The 14,740-nt window shown below is 40.8% G+C and overlaps 1 protein-coding gene across 2 annotated transcripts in view; it reads left to right on the plus strand.

The window, feature by feature from the left end:
* The first annotated feature begins 241 nt into the window (after window positions 1-241).
* The window catches only part of TACR1 (tachykinin receptor 1), a 151,565-nt gene continuing 137,066 nt past the window's right edge, over window positions 242-14,740 (plus strand). Inside the window, exons 1-2 of one of the 2 annotated variants that reach the window (XM_045978593.1) lie at window positions 741-800; window positions 1,015-1,171. In XM_045978593.1, coding sequence (XP_045834549.1) covers window positions 1,023-1,171 — 149 coding nt within the window. In that variant the 5' untranslated portion in view covers window positions 741-800; window positions 1,015-1,022. Of the gene's footprint in view, window positions 1,172-14,740 lie in introns of both variants that reach the window. The other variant, XM_045978592.1, reaches the window with a different exon arrangement.

Here is a 14,740-nt window from a genome sequence, read left to right on the forward strand (position 1 = left end):
TTGAGGACTCCCACAGCAGGTAGCCGCAAAAGGCGAAGTGGCTGCGTTGGTGGAATAAGACAGTTGCCAACAGCTGGTTCAGCTGCGGCGCTGCGCACCAGGACTGGCGAGTACGCAGCCCAGGTACTGCCCCTTCGCGGTGACGTCTCTGCAGAGGGTTATAAAAGCCTCGCGCGCAGCCTGCCGAGGTTCTGCTAACTCCCGAGCCAAGCAGGACCCGAGCCAGAGAGGCGCCTGCGAAGCTGCAGGCGACGGCGGCAGCGGCGACAGCGCAGCAAAAGCAAAGGAAAAAAATCTCCAGACGGACCAGGGGCCCCAGAATCCCTGCCATAGACTCAGAACTTTTATAGGTCGCGCTGTGACGAACACTCTCCCCTTCGCCCCCAAGTCCTCCTGCAGAACAGGGTTTTGCATTTCCCGCTGCAAGCAGCGGGAACAGGAGTTGCAAGCAGCAGCAGGTGCAGATAGGCGGGGGTCTCCTGCTTCTCGGAACCGTGACCCGTGGAATTTCTTTCCTTTTTCCATTCCCACGCAGTAGAGACGCTGTCTCCGGATTTATGAACTCAAATGCTTCCTGACGCTTGAAAGTGGAGGAATTCAGAGCCTCAAGAAGCAAACAGCGCATCTAGAAGCATTTATCTTCTGAGCGCCAACTCTCCTGCTTGTTCTGCCCAGAAAGAGCCTGTAGCCCTGCTGCTTGGTAAAGCAGGACCCCGACCCCCGGGGCGTGCTGCACAGGCGGGGTGTGTGCAGAAAGGAGGGCTTAACCACTTAGTGGAAGAATGGATAACGTCCTCCAGGTAGACTCAGACCTCTTCCCAAATATCTCCACCAATACCTCGGAGCCCAACCAGTTCGTGCAGCCGGCCTGGCAAATAGTCCTTTGGGCAGCTGCCTACACGGTCATCGTGGTGACCTCTGTCGTGGGCAATGTGGTGGTGATGTGGATCATCCTGGCCCACAAGAGAATGAGGACAGTGACTAACTATTTCCTGGTGAATCTGGCTTTCGCAGAGGCATCCATGGCTGCGTTCAACACAGTGGTGAACTTCACCTATGCTGTGCACAACGAGTGGTACTATGGCCTGTTCTACTGCAAGTTCCACAACTTCTTCCCCATCGCTGCTGTCTTCGCCAGCATCTACTCCATGACGGCTGTGGCCTTCGACAGGTGAGCCTGCCCTTTGTGGAGAAGGGAGAAAGTGTCCCTAGAGGACCATAGCATTGCTGGGAGCTTCCGGGTTGCGCTGTGCCTGGATCAAGGTGGTGATTGGTCACCTGTACCCTGGGGTTTTCCTGACACCTGAGTCTTTTGTGCAAGCAGGACTTCATCTTATCTCACCATTTCCTTATCTATTTCCTTTTTCCTTTTCTCCTTTTCGCTCATTGCCAGTCTCCTTTTCTTCACACACCTCCTTTATCCTTCATTTAATCCTATTTTCTTCACCCCTCCTGCACTCATCTCTTTGACACTTGCCTTTCCACTCTTGCTTTGCTTCTTTCCATATATTCATCCTCTCCTTTACCATGGAGGCCTGAAGGGGATCCCCAGGCATTGGCCAGGGGGCTAGCCCTTGGCTGAGGCTTTGTAAATCCTTGCAAGCCTACTATTTTGCTGGGAAGCCTCTTGGTGCTTTCCAGTTTTAAGTATGTCTAAGCAAAATTTCTCATTTTTCACTTTTTCCTGGACATCCAGAGATTTTTCTGCTCCTACCTCAACTCTTCAATGTTATTTGTATGTGAAGAGCATTTCATTAGAATCATAAAATACTCAGGATTCTAATTTGGCCCTGTCTATGCTGCTAGGAGCTCTCATTCAGGAATGAGAGGCAGCGAGGCTATTCTTCAGGAACTCCACAGATAGGGACCCAGGGAGCTTACCCAGGAGCTTTTCTAAATTTCTCTTGTCATGTAAGGTCAATGCTTTTAACCTGTCTGTATCCACAGAGAAACGTGCATGGCAAAGGCAAGTGAAAGCTCTTTCTTTCCTACAACTAACTAAGGGTTTCTGAAGCTGATTGAAAATGAAAATGTTGGCATTTTCAAATACTGGGGCTAGCATTCTGGAATGAATGGCTCCTCAGGTGGCAGGATGGAAAATTGATTATTAGAGCACAGCTTTATCCGTATTGACATTTTTGTGGGTGCTATAGATCTCTAATGTATATATCTATGTGTGCACAAGTATTAAATGCTTATCTGGGATATAGAGGGATGTTGAAAACACTTGCCCCTGTGATTTTGAAATGGGTTCTTTCAGTGGCCTTGCTGAAATCAATGAATTATGAGAAAACCAAAGAAGGACCTAGAAGAAACTCCCCCCCTCCAAAAAAAAAATCCCAAACTACTAAACTCTTTTGGCATAAAGATTGTCTATCATTTGCAATTGATTTGAGGTCTTTTTCAGCTTCTGTAGTCAATCAGAGAAATGTTTCCAGCTTTTTTAATGGTGTCCAAATGCTGATTTCTAAGTTCCATGGGCATCTCCTTTATGCAACTCTTTGTGCTTGATATGTTGTGTGTAAAACAGGTTGTGGTGAGCCAATTTACGTTGTAAAAGTAGAAGGTAAACCGATTACTCCAAGTGGTAATGAAATGAATTCTTTTGTAAATTTATCTTTTGTGGTACTTTAATTTTCAGATATTAAGTTTGTTGGAAGTGAAGTATGCCTATAAATCTTTCTGCACTGACTTGCTCCTTACATTTAGCAAACCCTTACATTTAGAAAACCCAGAGCACGATATATGACTGAATACAGGTGCAGTGAAACCTGCTGTGACTTCAGTCTTGATGAACTTTAAATTAGAGGGAAAGTTGGTATTTTAAATGCCCTTGGGCCTTGCGTGAGTTCAAGGGAGACCTGTCAGTCCATGTACACCTGAGCATTCAGTAGCTGATGGAGCACCAGCAGCCAGCCCTCTTGCTTCAGCTTATACAGAATTGCCATGTTCCAAGGCCATGGGCTTTCTCTTTGAACTTGGAAGGCAAGAGTCAGGAGTCAGGGTCAAAGTCTTCACACTGGATTGGATAGGGAGCCAGATTTTGGCTGCCTTGACCCTGACATCTCAGGCACCATTGTTCTTTCTCTCTAGGCAAACCAGAGACAAAACAGGACCCTGACCCTTCATGACACCTGCTCAATGAGGGAAATGACAGCAGTGAGAAATGTCCCCAGGTCCCTAATATACAGATACAGCCCAGGGAGATTATCAACATCATGCTCAGGGTTAGAATTCAAGGTAGAGTTTGGGATTAGGCTACAGGGCTCTGTCTCCAAGTCCTCTAATGCTCCTTCTATTTTTCCTTGCTCAGCCTCATGAGCACAGTGAATTAATTTCCCTGGTCCCTGTGATGAGGGTAGCTCTATGCATTTGTGGTCATCCATTCTCTCCCAAGAATGTTTTAGAAAGGAAAGGGGCTGTAGGCTCTCTCTGTATGAGTTATCTCTCCTTTTTTCACCAAGTCAGGGCAGACTTTAAGGAAATGGTAAATTACCTTTTTGTATGCTCCTTGAATTTTTAACAGATAATGTCTGAGTCAAGTCTTTACAAACAAAAGCAACATAATTTTCCCGATTATAATATTAAACCTGTTCATCGCAAAAACTTGGGAAATATGAAGAATATAGGCACAAAAGTACAAATCAGCCATTACTTCACCATGCAAAAATAACACTTGTTAACATCTGAATTTCTTTTTTATGACTAATTACACTACACAATTGAGGTCAGATTCTGCATAATTTCGCAGCATACTTTTTTCCTGTTGATAGTAGTGGAAAACATGAATAATGTTTTCCCATGTTATTAACTACTGTTAATAACTGTTGGGCATTTATGTGGTTTCTAAATTTTTTTGCCTAATCGTTAATGCACTAATAAACATTTCTATATGATAATTCTTTTTTGCTATCTTGATTATTTCCTTAAGATAGATTCCCAAAAGTGGAATTACTGGGTCAAATGAAATGAATTAAGGAAAAACCCTTTTTTTCCTCCCAATTTTAAGGAATTGTAAACTCTGAGCAAAGTGAAGAATGTATTCGCTCTGTCTTATTTACTTTATCTCCTCAGCACAAGGCAGAGTGCCTGACACCTAACAGTCACTACACATTTATTAAATAAGTGAATGAATGAATAAAATAATACACCTTCCCAGAAGAACATTTGGAAAAATACATTAAGTTGTAAAGAAAGCATAAAAAGTATCTACAATCCCACTACTGACAGATAACCAGTTGAAATTCTGGAAAGCTAGCTTACACTGTGATATAAGATATACACAGATATATCTATCTGTGATATTTATGCCACATACAGTTACTCACACCTTTAAGGATGAATTTTGGATCATAATAAAGCAGTTTCAATAGCTGCTTTTTGGTTTTTGTTTTATTCCTTAACATCATCATATCATGGGCATTTTCCATGTCATAAAATACTTTGCAAAATGGGATTTTTAATGGGTATGTTATATTGTAGGGCTATACGCATTTATTTCACCATTCCTCTATTTCTAAATATAAATTATTTCCATTTTTAATAATTACAAGTACCCTAGACATACATCTTCAAGAGCATCCCTTGTTCTCTCTTTGGAATAAACTCCTTGATGTGGAATTGCTAGGTCAAACTGTCTTGGTAAACTTTGTCAGATTTCCTTCTAGAACCAAAATGTATACAGAGAAAAAACCTTTAACTGTAGATTGTAGTACTAATTTAATTCTTTTCTGTTATCTTTCCATAGAATGGGGAACGAGACAGGGGAGGGGTCTTCTTCTGACAAAAAAATATTTATTGAAGGCAATGGGTACCTAGAATTAAAAGTTGCAGAGACAGAGGCATTTGGGTGGCTCAGTCAGTTGAGCATCTGACTCTTGATTTCGGTCAGTCATGATCTCAGAGTTGTGATTTCTGGGTCATGATCTTAGAGTCGTGAGATCAAGATGGAACTCCGTGTGGAGCCCCAAGCTCAGTGTGGAGTCTGCTTGAGATTTTCTCCTTCTCCCTCTGTCCATCCCTGCTCTGCTTGCAGGTTCTCTCTCTCTCTCTTTCAAATAAATAAATAAATGTTTTTAAAAAATGGTTGCAGAGACAAATATACCTAAACAAGAGCAGGTCTAACTCTAATTAAACTCCAAAAAACACCAGGGATTTCACTTTTTGAAACTCTGTAATTTCTCCCACCTAAAATGAAATATAAAAATTTTTCCCTATTAGAAAAATTTAAAAGCGTGTGTGATATTTCAAAAAACTGGGAGTTGGAGGACACTGAGGTGACAACTCCACTTTGCAGGGACCTGTGATGGTTGCCGTCTCTAGTACTGCAGAACAGCATCTAAGAAGGGTGGAGGGAGGCCAGTTCCAAAGCTCCACAAGAGGGACGGAAGAGGCAAAAGGCAGCCTGACTGGGAAACAAACACGCAACAGCAGGAGGCTCGGCAAGCCCTGGCCTGGTGACACTGCTTCTCCACCTGGAAGAGGCAGGTATAATTTTAGCGATTTGAAAGGAAAGGATTGCTCACTCCTCAGACTGGTTCTGGATCTTACGTGTGAGTGAAAGGAGACATCTAAATTATGATCGTCTCTGAACAATATGAAATATGGTAAGGACCAAAAATACAGTTGCCCAGATAGGTAATGGTGAAGGCAAAAGGAGTAAACTCTCTGAGAGAGTAAAAGAGGATCCAAAAGCAAAGACATACATAAATAATAGAAACTTCCCACTCTCCCAATCACACTCAGCTACAAGTTCAAGTAGCCTGCTTTCCAGGTCTCCACGAGACCTGCAGTTTGTCCTTGAACTCCCCCTTGCTGGTTAGACTTGGATCCCATTGTATATCTCAGATTAGTTCGTCACTACCGAGAGGTCAGAAGGATTTTAGAATCCTTTGCACATATTTAGACAAACCTTTCAACCCATGAGGACACTGAAAATGGTCATTCACTAGAAACTCGTCCACCACAACTGACCCTGTCTTTTTAAATCCAGAACATCAAATGTCTTGAGTTGACATGAATTGACCTTGAGCTTGTTATATCTTGGATGGGTCAGTTATGCTGGAGGACCTTTCCTAGAGAGAGTCAATGCCCTCTTACTCTCTGGAGCTGTCCCATTGCACTTGTCACATCCTGTCCCTACTCATGGGCACTCCCAGTGTTCTGAAAGGTCAAGGACCTTGGTTTTTCCAAAAGCTGGCAGAAATATAGGTTCAATTGAAGGAAAATGCAGAGTAATTCTCAATGTATAGGTAAAATTTTTTAGAGAGGATGATAAAGAAAGGTGACATTCAGATAAAAGAAACTGGCAAAAGCATGGAGGTAAAAAAAACAAAAACAAAAACAAAAAAACACACAAAACTTTGTAAAAAGTTTCAAAATGTTTGGGAAGAATAACTGGCTGACTCAATTGAAGTGAGTTCACAAGTAAATCAGGGAATGAATGGAGAGGTTGGTAGGAAGAAGATGGGTCCAGGTTTTGTTGGATTTGATGTGAAAATGCCTGTTGGAATGTTGGAATGTTGGAAATGCCCAACAAGCCACTTGAAATATGGGGTTAGAGACTGAGAAGCCAGGGATGAAAATGTAGATTTAGGAATTTTCCAATCCAATGACTTACTGGAGTTTGAAAGTAAAGAACACCTAGGTGCCTGGGTGGCTCAGTGGGTTGAGCCTCTGCCTTCAGCTCAGGTCTTGGTCTCAGGGTCCTGGGATCGATCCCTGCATCAGGCTCTCTGCTCAGCAGGGAGCTTGCTTCCCTCTCTCTCTCTGCCTGCCTCTCTGCCTACTTGTGATCTCTGTCAAATAAATAAACAAAATCTTTAAAAAAGAAAGAAAGTGAAGAACATCTCTTTTACCTAAACATATTTCCAGAGAAGAGGCAAAGAGGCCAAATATTCATGAGAATCAATAGGAGGGGAAAAAAGAAGCAGAGAGATAAGTGGAGGAATCAGGATATGCAAAGTGGCAAAGATTAAGAAAAGTGACTTGGTTCTATTCATAGTATCATTAGAATCCAAAAAATACCAGGGATTTCACTTTTTGAAACTTATCAGAGGACAATTGGATTTGGTAATTAGAGAACATTGGTGAGCTATGCTACGTAATACCAACAGAGTATAGTGGAGAGGGATAAAATTAGATGGCAGTGAGGGGAATGGCCCCCTCCTCATCCATCCATCCATCCATTACTGAGGACCTACCATATGCCAAATGCTGATGCAGTAAAACATTGCCTTTGCCCTTGTACTCTCAACTTTGGGGATTGATAAAACTCATGAGTGCCATTATAACCCAATGTAATTAATATCATGCTGAGAAATTTTGGACACAGAGGGAAGAACTATCCTTGGGAATCTGGGAAAGACTTACTGGTAAAATAAAGAAAAGGAAGAGAAGGAGGGAGAAGAAGAGGGGGAGGAGGACGAGAAAAGAAAGTGAAGCATAGAGAAAACAATGTGGAGTTTGTGTTTTTTTAATTAACTTCAAGAACACTGGACTGGGAATTATAATGATTTATTAGTGTTTGTCACTTGGAAACTAGAAAAGAGATCTCATGTTGGTAAAACTGATAATGATACCTCATATTTGCATGCTCTCTAATCTGTTTTCTCATTGAATCCTAAATAGCAATGGGGATTCTGTTTCTGCCTTGGAAAGACTATTAGAAACAATTTCTTTTAGCATTGTCCTCCCACTCTACTCCCTCATAGCTTAGAGACCCATCCAATTTGTATTCTTGTGCCTTAGACATCTGCCTACATACTCCTACTCAAGGTGGCTCTTGAGTGCTATCATCTAAGGAAAGCTGTCATTGAAGGCAGAAAAGTGATGTAAGGGTCCTATTGTGCCAGAGAGGATGTTGGAGACTCTTTAGATCATTTTCCACCCAAATAAAAATTCAAACCCAAGACCTTCTAGACTGGGCCATTCTAAGAATATCGAATTCTGCTTAAATATTTTACTCAATCTGTCTCATTTGTTAAACTCATTCCATTTTGAATCATTATAAAGTTATTCCTTTTGTTGAACTGAAATATGGCTCTGATTATGTGCTACTCCTTTTAATATAACGCCTCTTCTATGTGGCGGTCTTTTAATTATATCCCTCCTGAAGCTTCTCCATCCCTGGTTAACTATTCCTGGTTTCTTCATTTTTCATCCTCCTTATGCTCTACTGGGTATTCCTATTTGTTAATAGTCCTCTTCACTGAGAGGTTAACTAATGCCCAGAACTGAACATTACCCCATTACCGTTACTCTGTCCAGCTTCCTCTGCTATAGGACTGGCATCCTAAACCTGATGACTTTGTTCTCTTAGACTCAGCACAAGTACTATCTCCACTAAGCCTTCAAATCTCAATGAAGTATCCTTCCTACCTATTTTCATATTATTCATACAATTGTCTGTAACTTGTTGGTCTCTCCCACACCTCCTTGCCCACTAGATTACTTTATAAGCACCATGAAAACAGAGATGCTTTATCCCTGTTCCCAGCAGCTATCCAGCTGCCTAACACAGAGTAGGTATTCGTTACAATGTGTGGATAATGATTGACTTGACTGTACCTCTGTTCTACACACATCAACCAAAATCTGAAAACCAGACCCAATGCAGCAGGCAGACATCAGAGCATACCTACGATGCTATGCCTTGAAGAAAAAGAAAAGTTGGACCAAATATATGCCTATCATGGAGTTCTGCTACACTATAGAACATTTGGTTCAGAACTTCCTGTTCTAGAATAACTATGTGTTCTAATTCATACTTAAATTTTCCACACTCCACTTAACTGGAAGCCACTGAACCTGCACTCCACTGAACCCACCCCCTGTCCCCAACAGATATTGCATCCCAGAAGAACACTTTTCTAATCAAGAGAGGTGTTATCATTTCTACCTTACCTCCCGTCATTCCAGGAATACGGGAAACTCAGATATTTTCGGACCCTTCTATGGTTGTTGTCAACAGCCTGGTTTTCTCTCCAACACCCCTGCTAGCAAAAGGAAGCGCACTTTCTGTTTTACTTGTCCTTCCTGAGTCAAGACAAGCAGAAGCCTACCCTCCACCCAGCACTCCAAGTCCTGTATCCACAGTAGTTGTCTGAACATATAATGCATATAATGCATACTATATTAAAATACCACAGCAGAAAAATTCCAGCAGATCACCCAAGAAAGTCATTGACCTGGAAGACAGACTGAGGAACTGGCTTCCACTACCCAAACCTCCTCTCCTGTCACCTTGAAAAGCTATGATTCCAATTCATAGAAGAGGAAATATGAGGGTCTATGGATGAGGAGTCCCCAGGGATAAAGAGATGCTTTAATGATGTTCTTAAGACATAAATCTCAGCTTGAGTATTAATGCAATACATGAAGCTCTAGGAAATTTGTCTAAGCAGCCCTGAGCCTGATGTCTTGTTCCTCTCTTTTGTAATTCTATACTTGATCTACTTTCCAATTCAGTATTATCACTATATTTAATATTTGGGACTCTTTATGGAGTGCCTTTCTTGTCTTTTGTATAAGAATGTCTTTTAATGACTTTACCTCTAACCTCTGATAACGGAGTTCAGTGTAGAAAAGAACACCGGCAGTGGTCCTAGCAGTGTTTCGGCCATGTACTAGCTATGCAAATGTAGGTAAGACACTTACCTCTCCGGCCTCAGTTTCCCCATCCGATAAAAGGGATATAATAAAATACTCATAGACTAGTGTTGCAAAGAGAGAGGGAAAGGGAGAAGTATGGAAATGTATGGGAAATTGCTGATTCATTGAAACTCAGTAAGAGCTCAGTTAATGGCTATATTATGATCTATAATAAACACTGGCACACCGTTATACCTATTCTACATACCCATTCCTGTCTCAGTGACTCTTTAATTCCTTGTACATCAAGTATAACAGGGTGAAACATTTGTATCCCTGCCCCCCCCAAATTATAATTCAAAATCTTCCTAATTGAGAAAGCAAACCTCTTGCCAAATGCTTTCTAGCACCCTTACCCCCTGTGGAGATACATACTCTACCAGAAGCCTAGCATTTGGATCTAGTGCATCACAGTCCAGAAAAACTAAGTCATTTTCATTTATACCACCTCCAAAACCACCCATTCACTTCCACATCCTGTATGTTGTAAAGTTACCACTGTCCCATGGATATCATTTGAGTATTTAATGTCTGAGGGAGAAATGTCTGAAGGTCATAGCAAAACTGTGTAAGGGAGAAATGCCTAAGGATAATAGCAAAACACTTTTATAGCTGTACGTGTTTTAGTTGGTATTCAGTTTGTTAAAGTTGTTTCTTTTCCCTTTGAACACGTCTTTTAAATCTTGGAAGTTTTGTTTTAAGTCTAGTTGAAGTGTTAAACTTTCACTTTCCCTTGTCCTTTGACTAATACTCAATTAGCTCTTAAACATAAGAGGAAGTACTTCCTCCTAAATATTTTAACATTTTCAAACTTAGTCAGATGATCTTACATATTTCCAATTAGTCATAATTTTTTACAAACTTAAAAATCAAATAATCTTAAAAATGTAAACAGTACTTACAAAGATGATTATTAAATTCCCTTAAACATTTCAAATCTAACACACAAATTGAATACATCTGGTTTTCTTAAAACTCCAAATCCCTTAAAACAACTTAAAAATAGAAGAAACAAAATCTTTCTCAGGACTCACATATTTCTGGTAAACTTAATAAATCAAGTCTTCTAAATTTGGCATATTAAATTCTCTTACAGCATTTCAACCTCCCAAGAATTAAACTCACAAATAAATGAGGTTCTTATGAGCCTCTCAATATTGACTACAAAATTAATTAGTTAAATCCTCCTAAGTATTTCAATTAAAATTACAAATCTGGTAAGTCAAATTCTGTAATCTATCAGATTCTCACTTCCAATATATTAAAAACAAATCACCCACAAATAACATATACTGATCATAAAACTCACTACTTTACACACACTTCTTACAGAGAAGCACCATTTCTTTATTGTCAATTGACTTTTACAAAATGCCTTTCCAGAATTATAAAGTGATATAAGCAGTGGTGGCAAAATCATGGGGGCCAAAGGAGCTCCTGAGATTCCGGAATCAGGGTTGTGTTGGAGAACCAAATCGGTGTGTATCTTTCAGGAGTCCAAACTCCTGAGCCCTTCTCAAGGTGGACCTCTGCCTTCGTAGTGCCCCCAGGATCCACCCACCCCTTGCCAGTGGAATTGAATAGTCCCAATGTACCCTACATCTCCTTGCTTCCTTCAAGTGTTACCCTTCTCCAACTTCCATCTTAACATTTTGTCATCTGAATTACGTCGATAGAATCATGTGAGCCTCATTCCACCCGAGACTGCATTCAAACACTTTGCTACCTGAGTAGCATTAGCTGCATTCCACACCCTCTTATGTTTTTACCTTCTTATAGACTTCCATTCCAGACTGGCTCATTGCCACGGATAAAGTGACCAAAAAAAAAAAAAAAATCACCATCTCTCCTGGGGCCTTCAATTCCTTTTTTGAGACTTTGAGGTCATGAAAAATATGTGCCTGAACTTTCCTGGGTGTATCCTTCTTCTTCATACGAATCATCAAAAATGGAAGAGTAGTACCTGTTGGTTTTGACAAATTCAGGTTCTCAGCATGTTTCAGATCTACGCCCAGAGACATGTGTGCATCTTATATAGAAGGTTTACATAGAAGCTTCCATTCCTCTTTGCATGAAGTCTTCAGTGACAGGATTTTCTTCTTGGAGCCTGGAAGGTATCTGGCACCCTTGAGTCCTCCAATTGGGTCATGAGATGGTTTTTCTTCAGATCGTCTTGGTTTTCCCTATGAGGACAGACTGTCATGACTTTTTTATAGCTCTGTGAGTGCTGAGTTCCCTTCCCTTCCCTTCCTTCTCAGCGTCCTAGATATCAGATCATAAAAAACAAGTGATGCTCTGTTCTTATAGCATAACTCAATGTCCTAAGCCATATATGGACTGACAAGCAACTACCTTCACAAATCACACTACTGCCTGAGCTCCAAGAGGAAGGGTCAACAGTCAAGCTACCCCTCTGCTCTGTCACAGGGTATAACTGAGACACGAATTTTGAAAAGTCTCCTGTGCACATTTGATGGTATGTGGAGAGATTAGGAGCATAAGCTTAAATACTCACCTTGTATGATTTATTAATTAATTTTATTTTACTATGGAGAAATGTCCTCTTGAATAATTAATATGCTCTCATAAGAGGATTTGTCTGGCTCTGAAAATCTTTAAACAAAAGAAAACCCCAGAAACAGCTGAAATATTCTCCCCAGTAGTCCCAGGGAGTCAGAGGGGGCATAAAAATGCCTGCAGGCATGATGGGAGCTAAAAGAGGAGCAGTCATGAGGAAGAAATGTAACTAGTTAGCTCAACAACTTAACAGGGCTCTTCAAAGAGAAACTTAGATAATAACCTAGAAACCCTGTGGCTGAATCCTTAACCAGCCGCCTCATGTAAATTTGTTTCCAAAGACCAATTCCTTTCTCTTTCTGCATGGCGTGAAGGGTCTAGAAGTTAATATATTAAAGACTCATCTAGAATATGAGCTGGATCACAGCCATCATGGGCTTCAGTGGGTCCAATGAAGGCACGACTATCCTAAAACTAAGCCAAATGCAAAGAAGGTATCCTCTTCCCTTTCTGGCCATTTCCCTCATCAATGCTCTAACCAGCCCAAGTCTGCATTAGAGCACTCCCCGATCCTGCCTCACAAGTGAATGGTCCCACATTACTGCTCTGTTCTCATCACAGCCCAATCGAATTTAGTAAATTGAGTAGAGTAGCCAATTAAAATCACATCTAGGGTGAGAATGATCTGGGCTTCTAGCTTCCAAGTCCCGTTTGCAGTTGAAAATGGGAACGTGTCCATTCTGATTACCTACTCCTTTCAGTTACCTCTTCTTGAGCAGGAAAGAGTATAGAGAACCAAGACTAATAGTCTTGAGGACTGATCCACTATGGGATGCAAAGAGTGCTGGGATTTAGGTACTTGAGGGTGTAGAGTTTGGCTTTCACAACATGGCCCCATGTATCTACCAAGGAGAGTGTGGAAGCACAAGGGGCTATTACCAAGAGCCCAGATCACTGCTGAAAGACCTTCTCCTGCCGTAATCAGAACTGTCTCAGTCCTGAGTGCCCGTGAACTCTCCATTTGTGTACAGGTGGTGAAATGTGGGTGAATTTGCTTCTGTTCTTCATACTTCTTTGTAAGACACTAATTGATAAATAAGACACTTTCATAAATATGTAGTAGTTTTATAGCTTGGATATTATCATCAGAAGGGAATTTGGGTCACAGTCCCAGCTGGTTCTAAGGATCTGGTAGGTTGGGTTAAGGGCAGCAGTGCAATGAAGTCCTATTTAGGTGGTCAAGGCTGATTCTTTACCTCTCCAGCATCTTCAACAATGGATTTGTGCTGTTTATAAACCCTAAGGTGAGGGCCAGGTTTCCAAGAGCTGAGCTTTCTGCTAGTGTCTGTCTGGACCCACACTTCATCTAGAATCTTGCATCTCTTTTTCTTTGTTTGTCTTTCCTTTCTCCCTTTCTCTCTACAACTGATCAAAAATTCCTTGTTCCATCCCTCCACCCCTGCCCGTCTCCTCCTCAGCATTTTGAAAATAGCATGACTTCAATAAATGCTATTGGCTGTAAAATGGAGTTGGATCAGACAAAACCAAAAACTGTTGTATATAAAGCAACCAAAGAGTAGATTTATACAGCAATATTAAAAATTTGAAGTACTATGATTCTGATTCCAGAAGGGTCCTGAATATATTCTTTAAGACTGTTTATGTAGGTTTAAACTTAAGCTACTTTTAAAAAATGGAATATATTTGACATATAACATCATGTAAATTTAGGATATACTTATACTACTTTTTAAAAAAGATTTCATGTATTTATTTGACACAGAGAGAGATCACAAGAAGGCAGAGAGGCAAGCAGAGAGAGAAACAGGCGGAGAGAGAGAGACAGGTTCCCTGCTGAGCAGAGAGCCCGATGCAGGGCTTGATCCCAGGACCCTGAGACCATGACCTGAGCTGAAGGCAGAGGCTTAGCCCACTGAGCCACCCAGGTGCCCCCTTATACTACTTTTTTAAGAAAAATAACTTATTGTTGAATATTATCTGCACAACTCCAAATTCCCTTCTGATTACATTTAGTATATATATACTTCTAAAACTATAAAGTATTATGTATTTGTTAAGGAGAATTAACACCTTATGGAAAATAAAGCATGCTGAAGAACAAAAGGAAAATCAACCCTCATCTCACTGCCCAAACACCACTATTGCCAATTCTTAAAATTATTTCAGTACAGGAATTTTCCCCTATGCGTAGGATATTTTATATAGTTGTAATCCTATGGAATATACAACTTTAATTCTTTTTTTAAGAATTTATGTATTTGAGGGAGAGATTGAGTAAAAGAGAGCATGAGGGAGGAGAGGAGCAGAGGGAGAAGAAGCAGCAGAGAAGCCAAATCTCTGCTGAGCGAGAGCCCAACTGGAGCTGGAAACCAGGACTGGGTAATCATGACCTGAGCAGAAGGTGGATGCTTAACCAACTGAGTCACCCAGGTACCTTGGGATGTACAATTTTAAAAACCTAACATAATAAACATTTCATGTAATTAAATGTCATTCTAAAAGATCTCACTTCATGGTTACAAGTATCATAATTTAAGTAACATCTCATCCT

This window comes from Meles meles, chromosome 15 (genome assembly GCF_922984935.1).
Source record: "Meles meles chromosome 15, mMelMel3.1 paternal haplotype, whole genome shotgun sequence".
In the NCBI taxonomy this organism is placed as follows: domain Eukaryota; kingdom Metazoa; phylum Chordata; class Mammalia; order Carnivora; family Mustelidae; genus Meles; species Meles meles.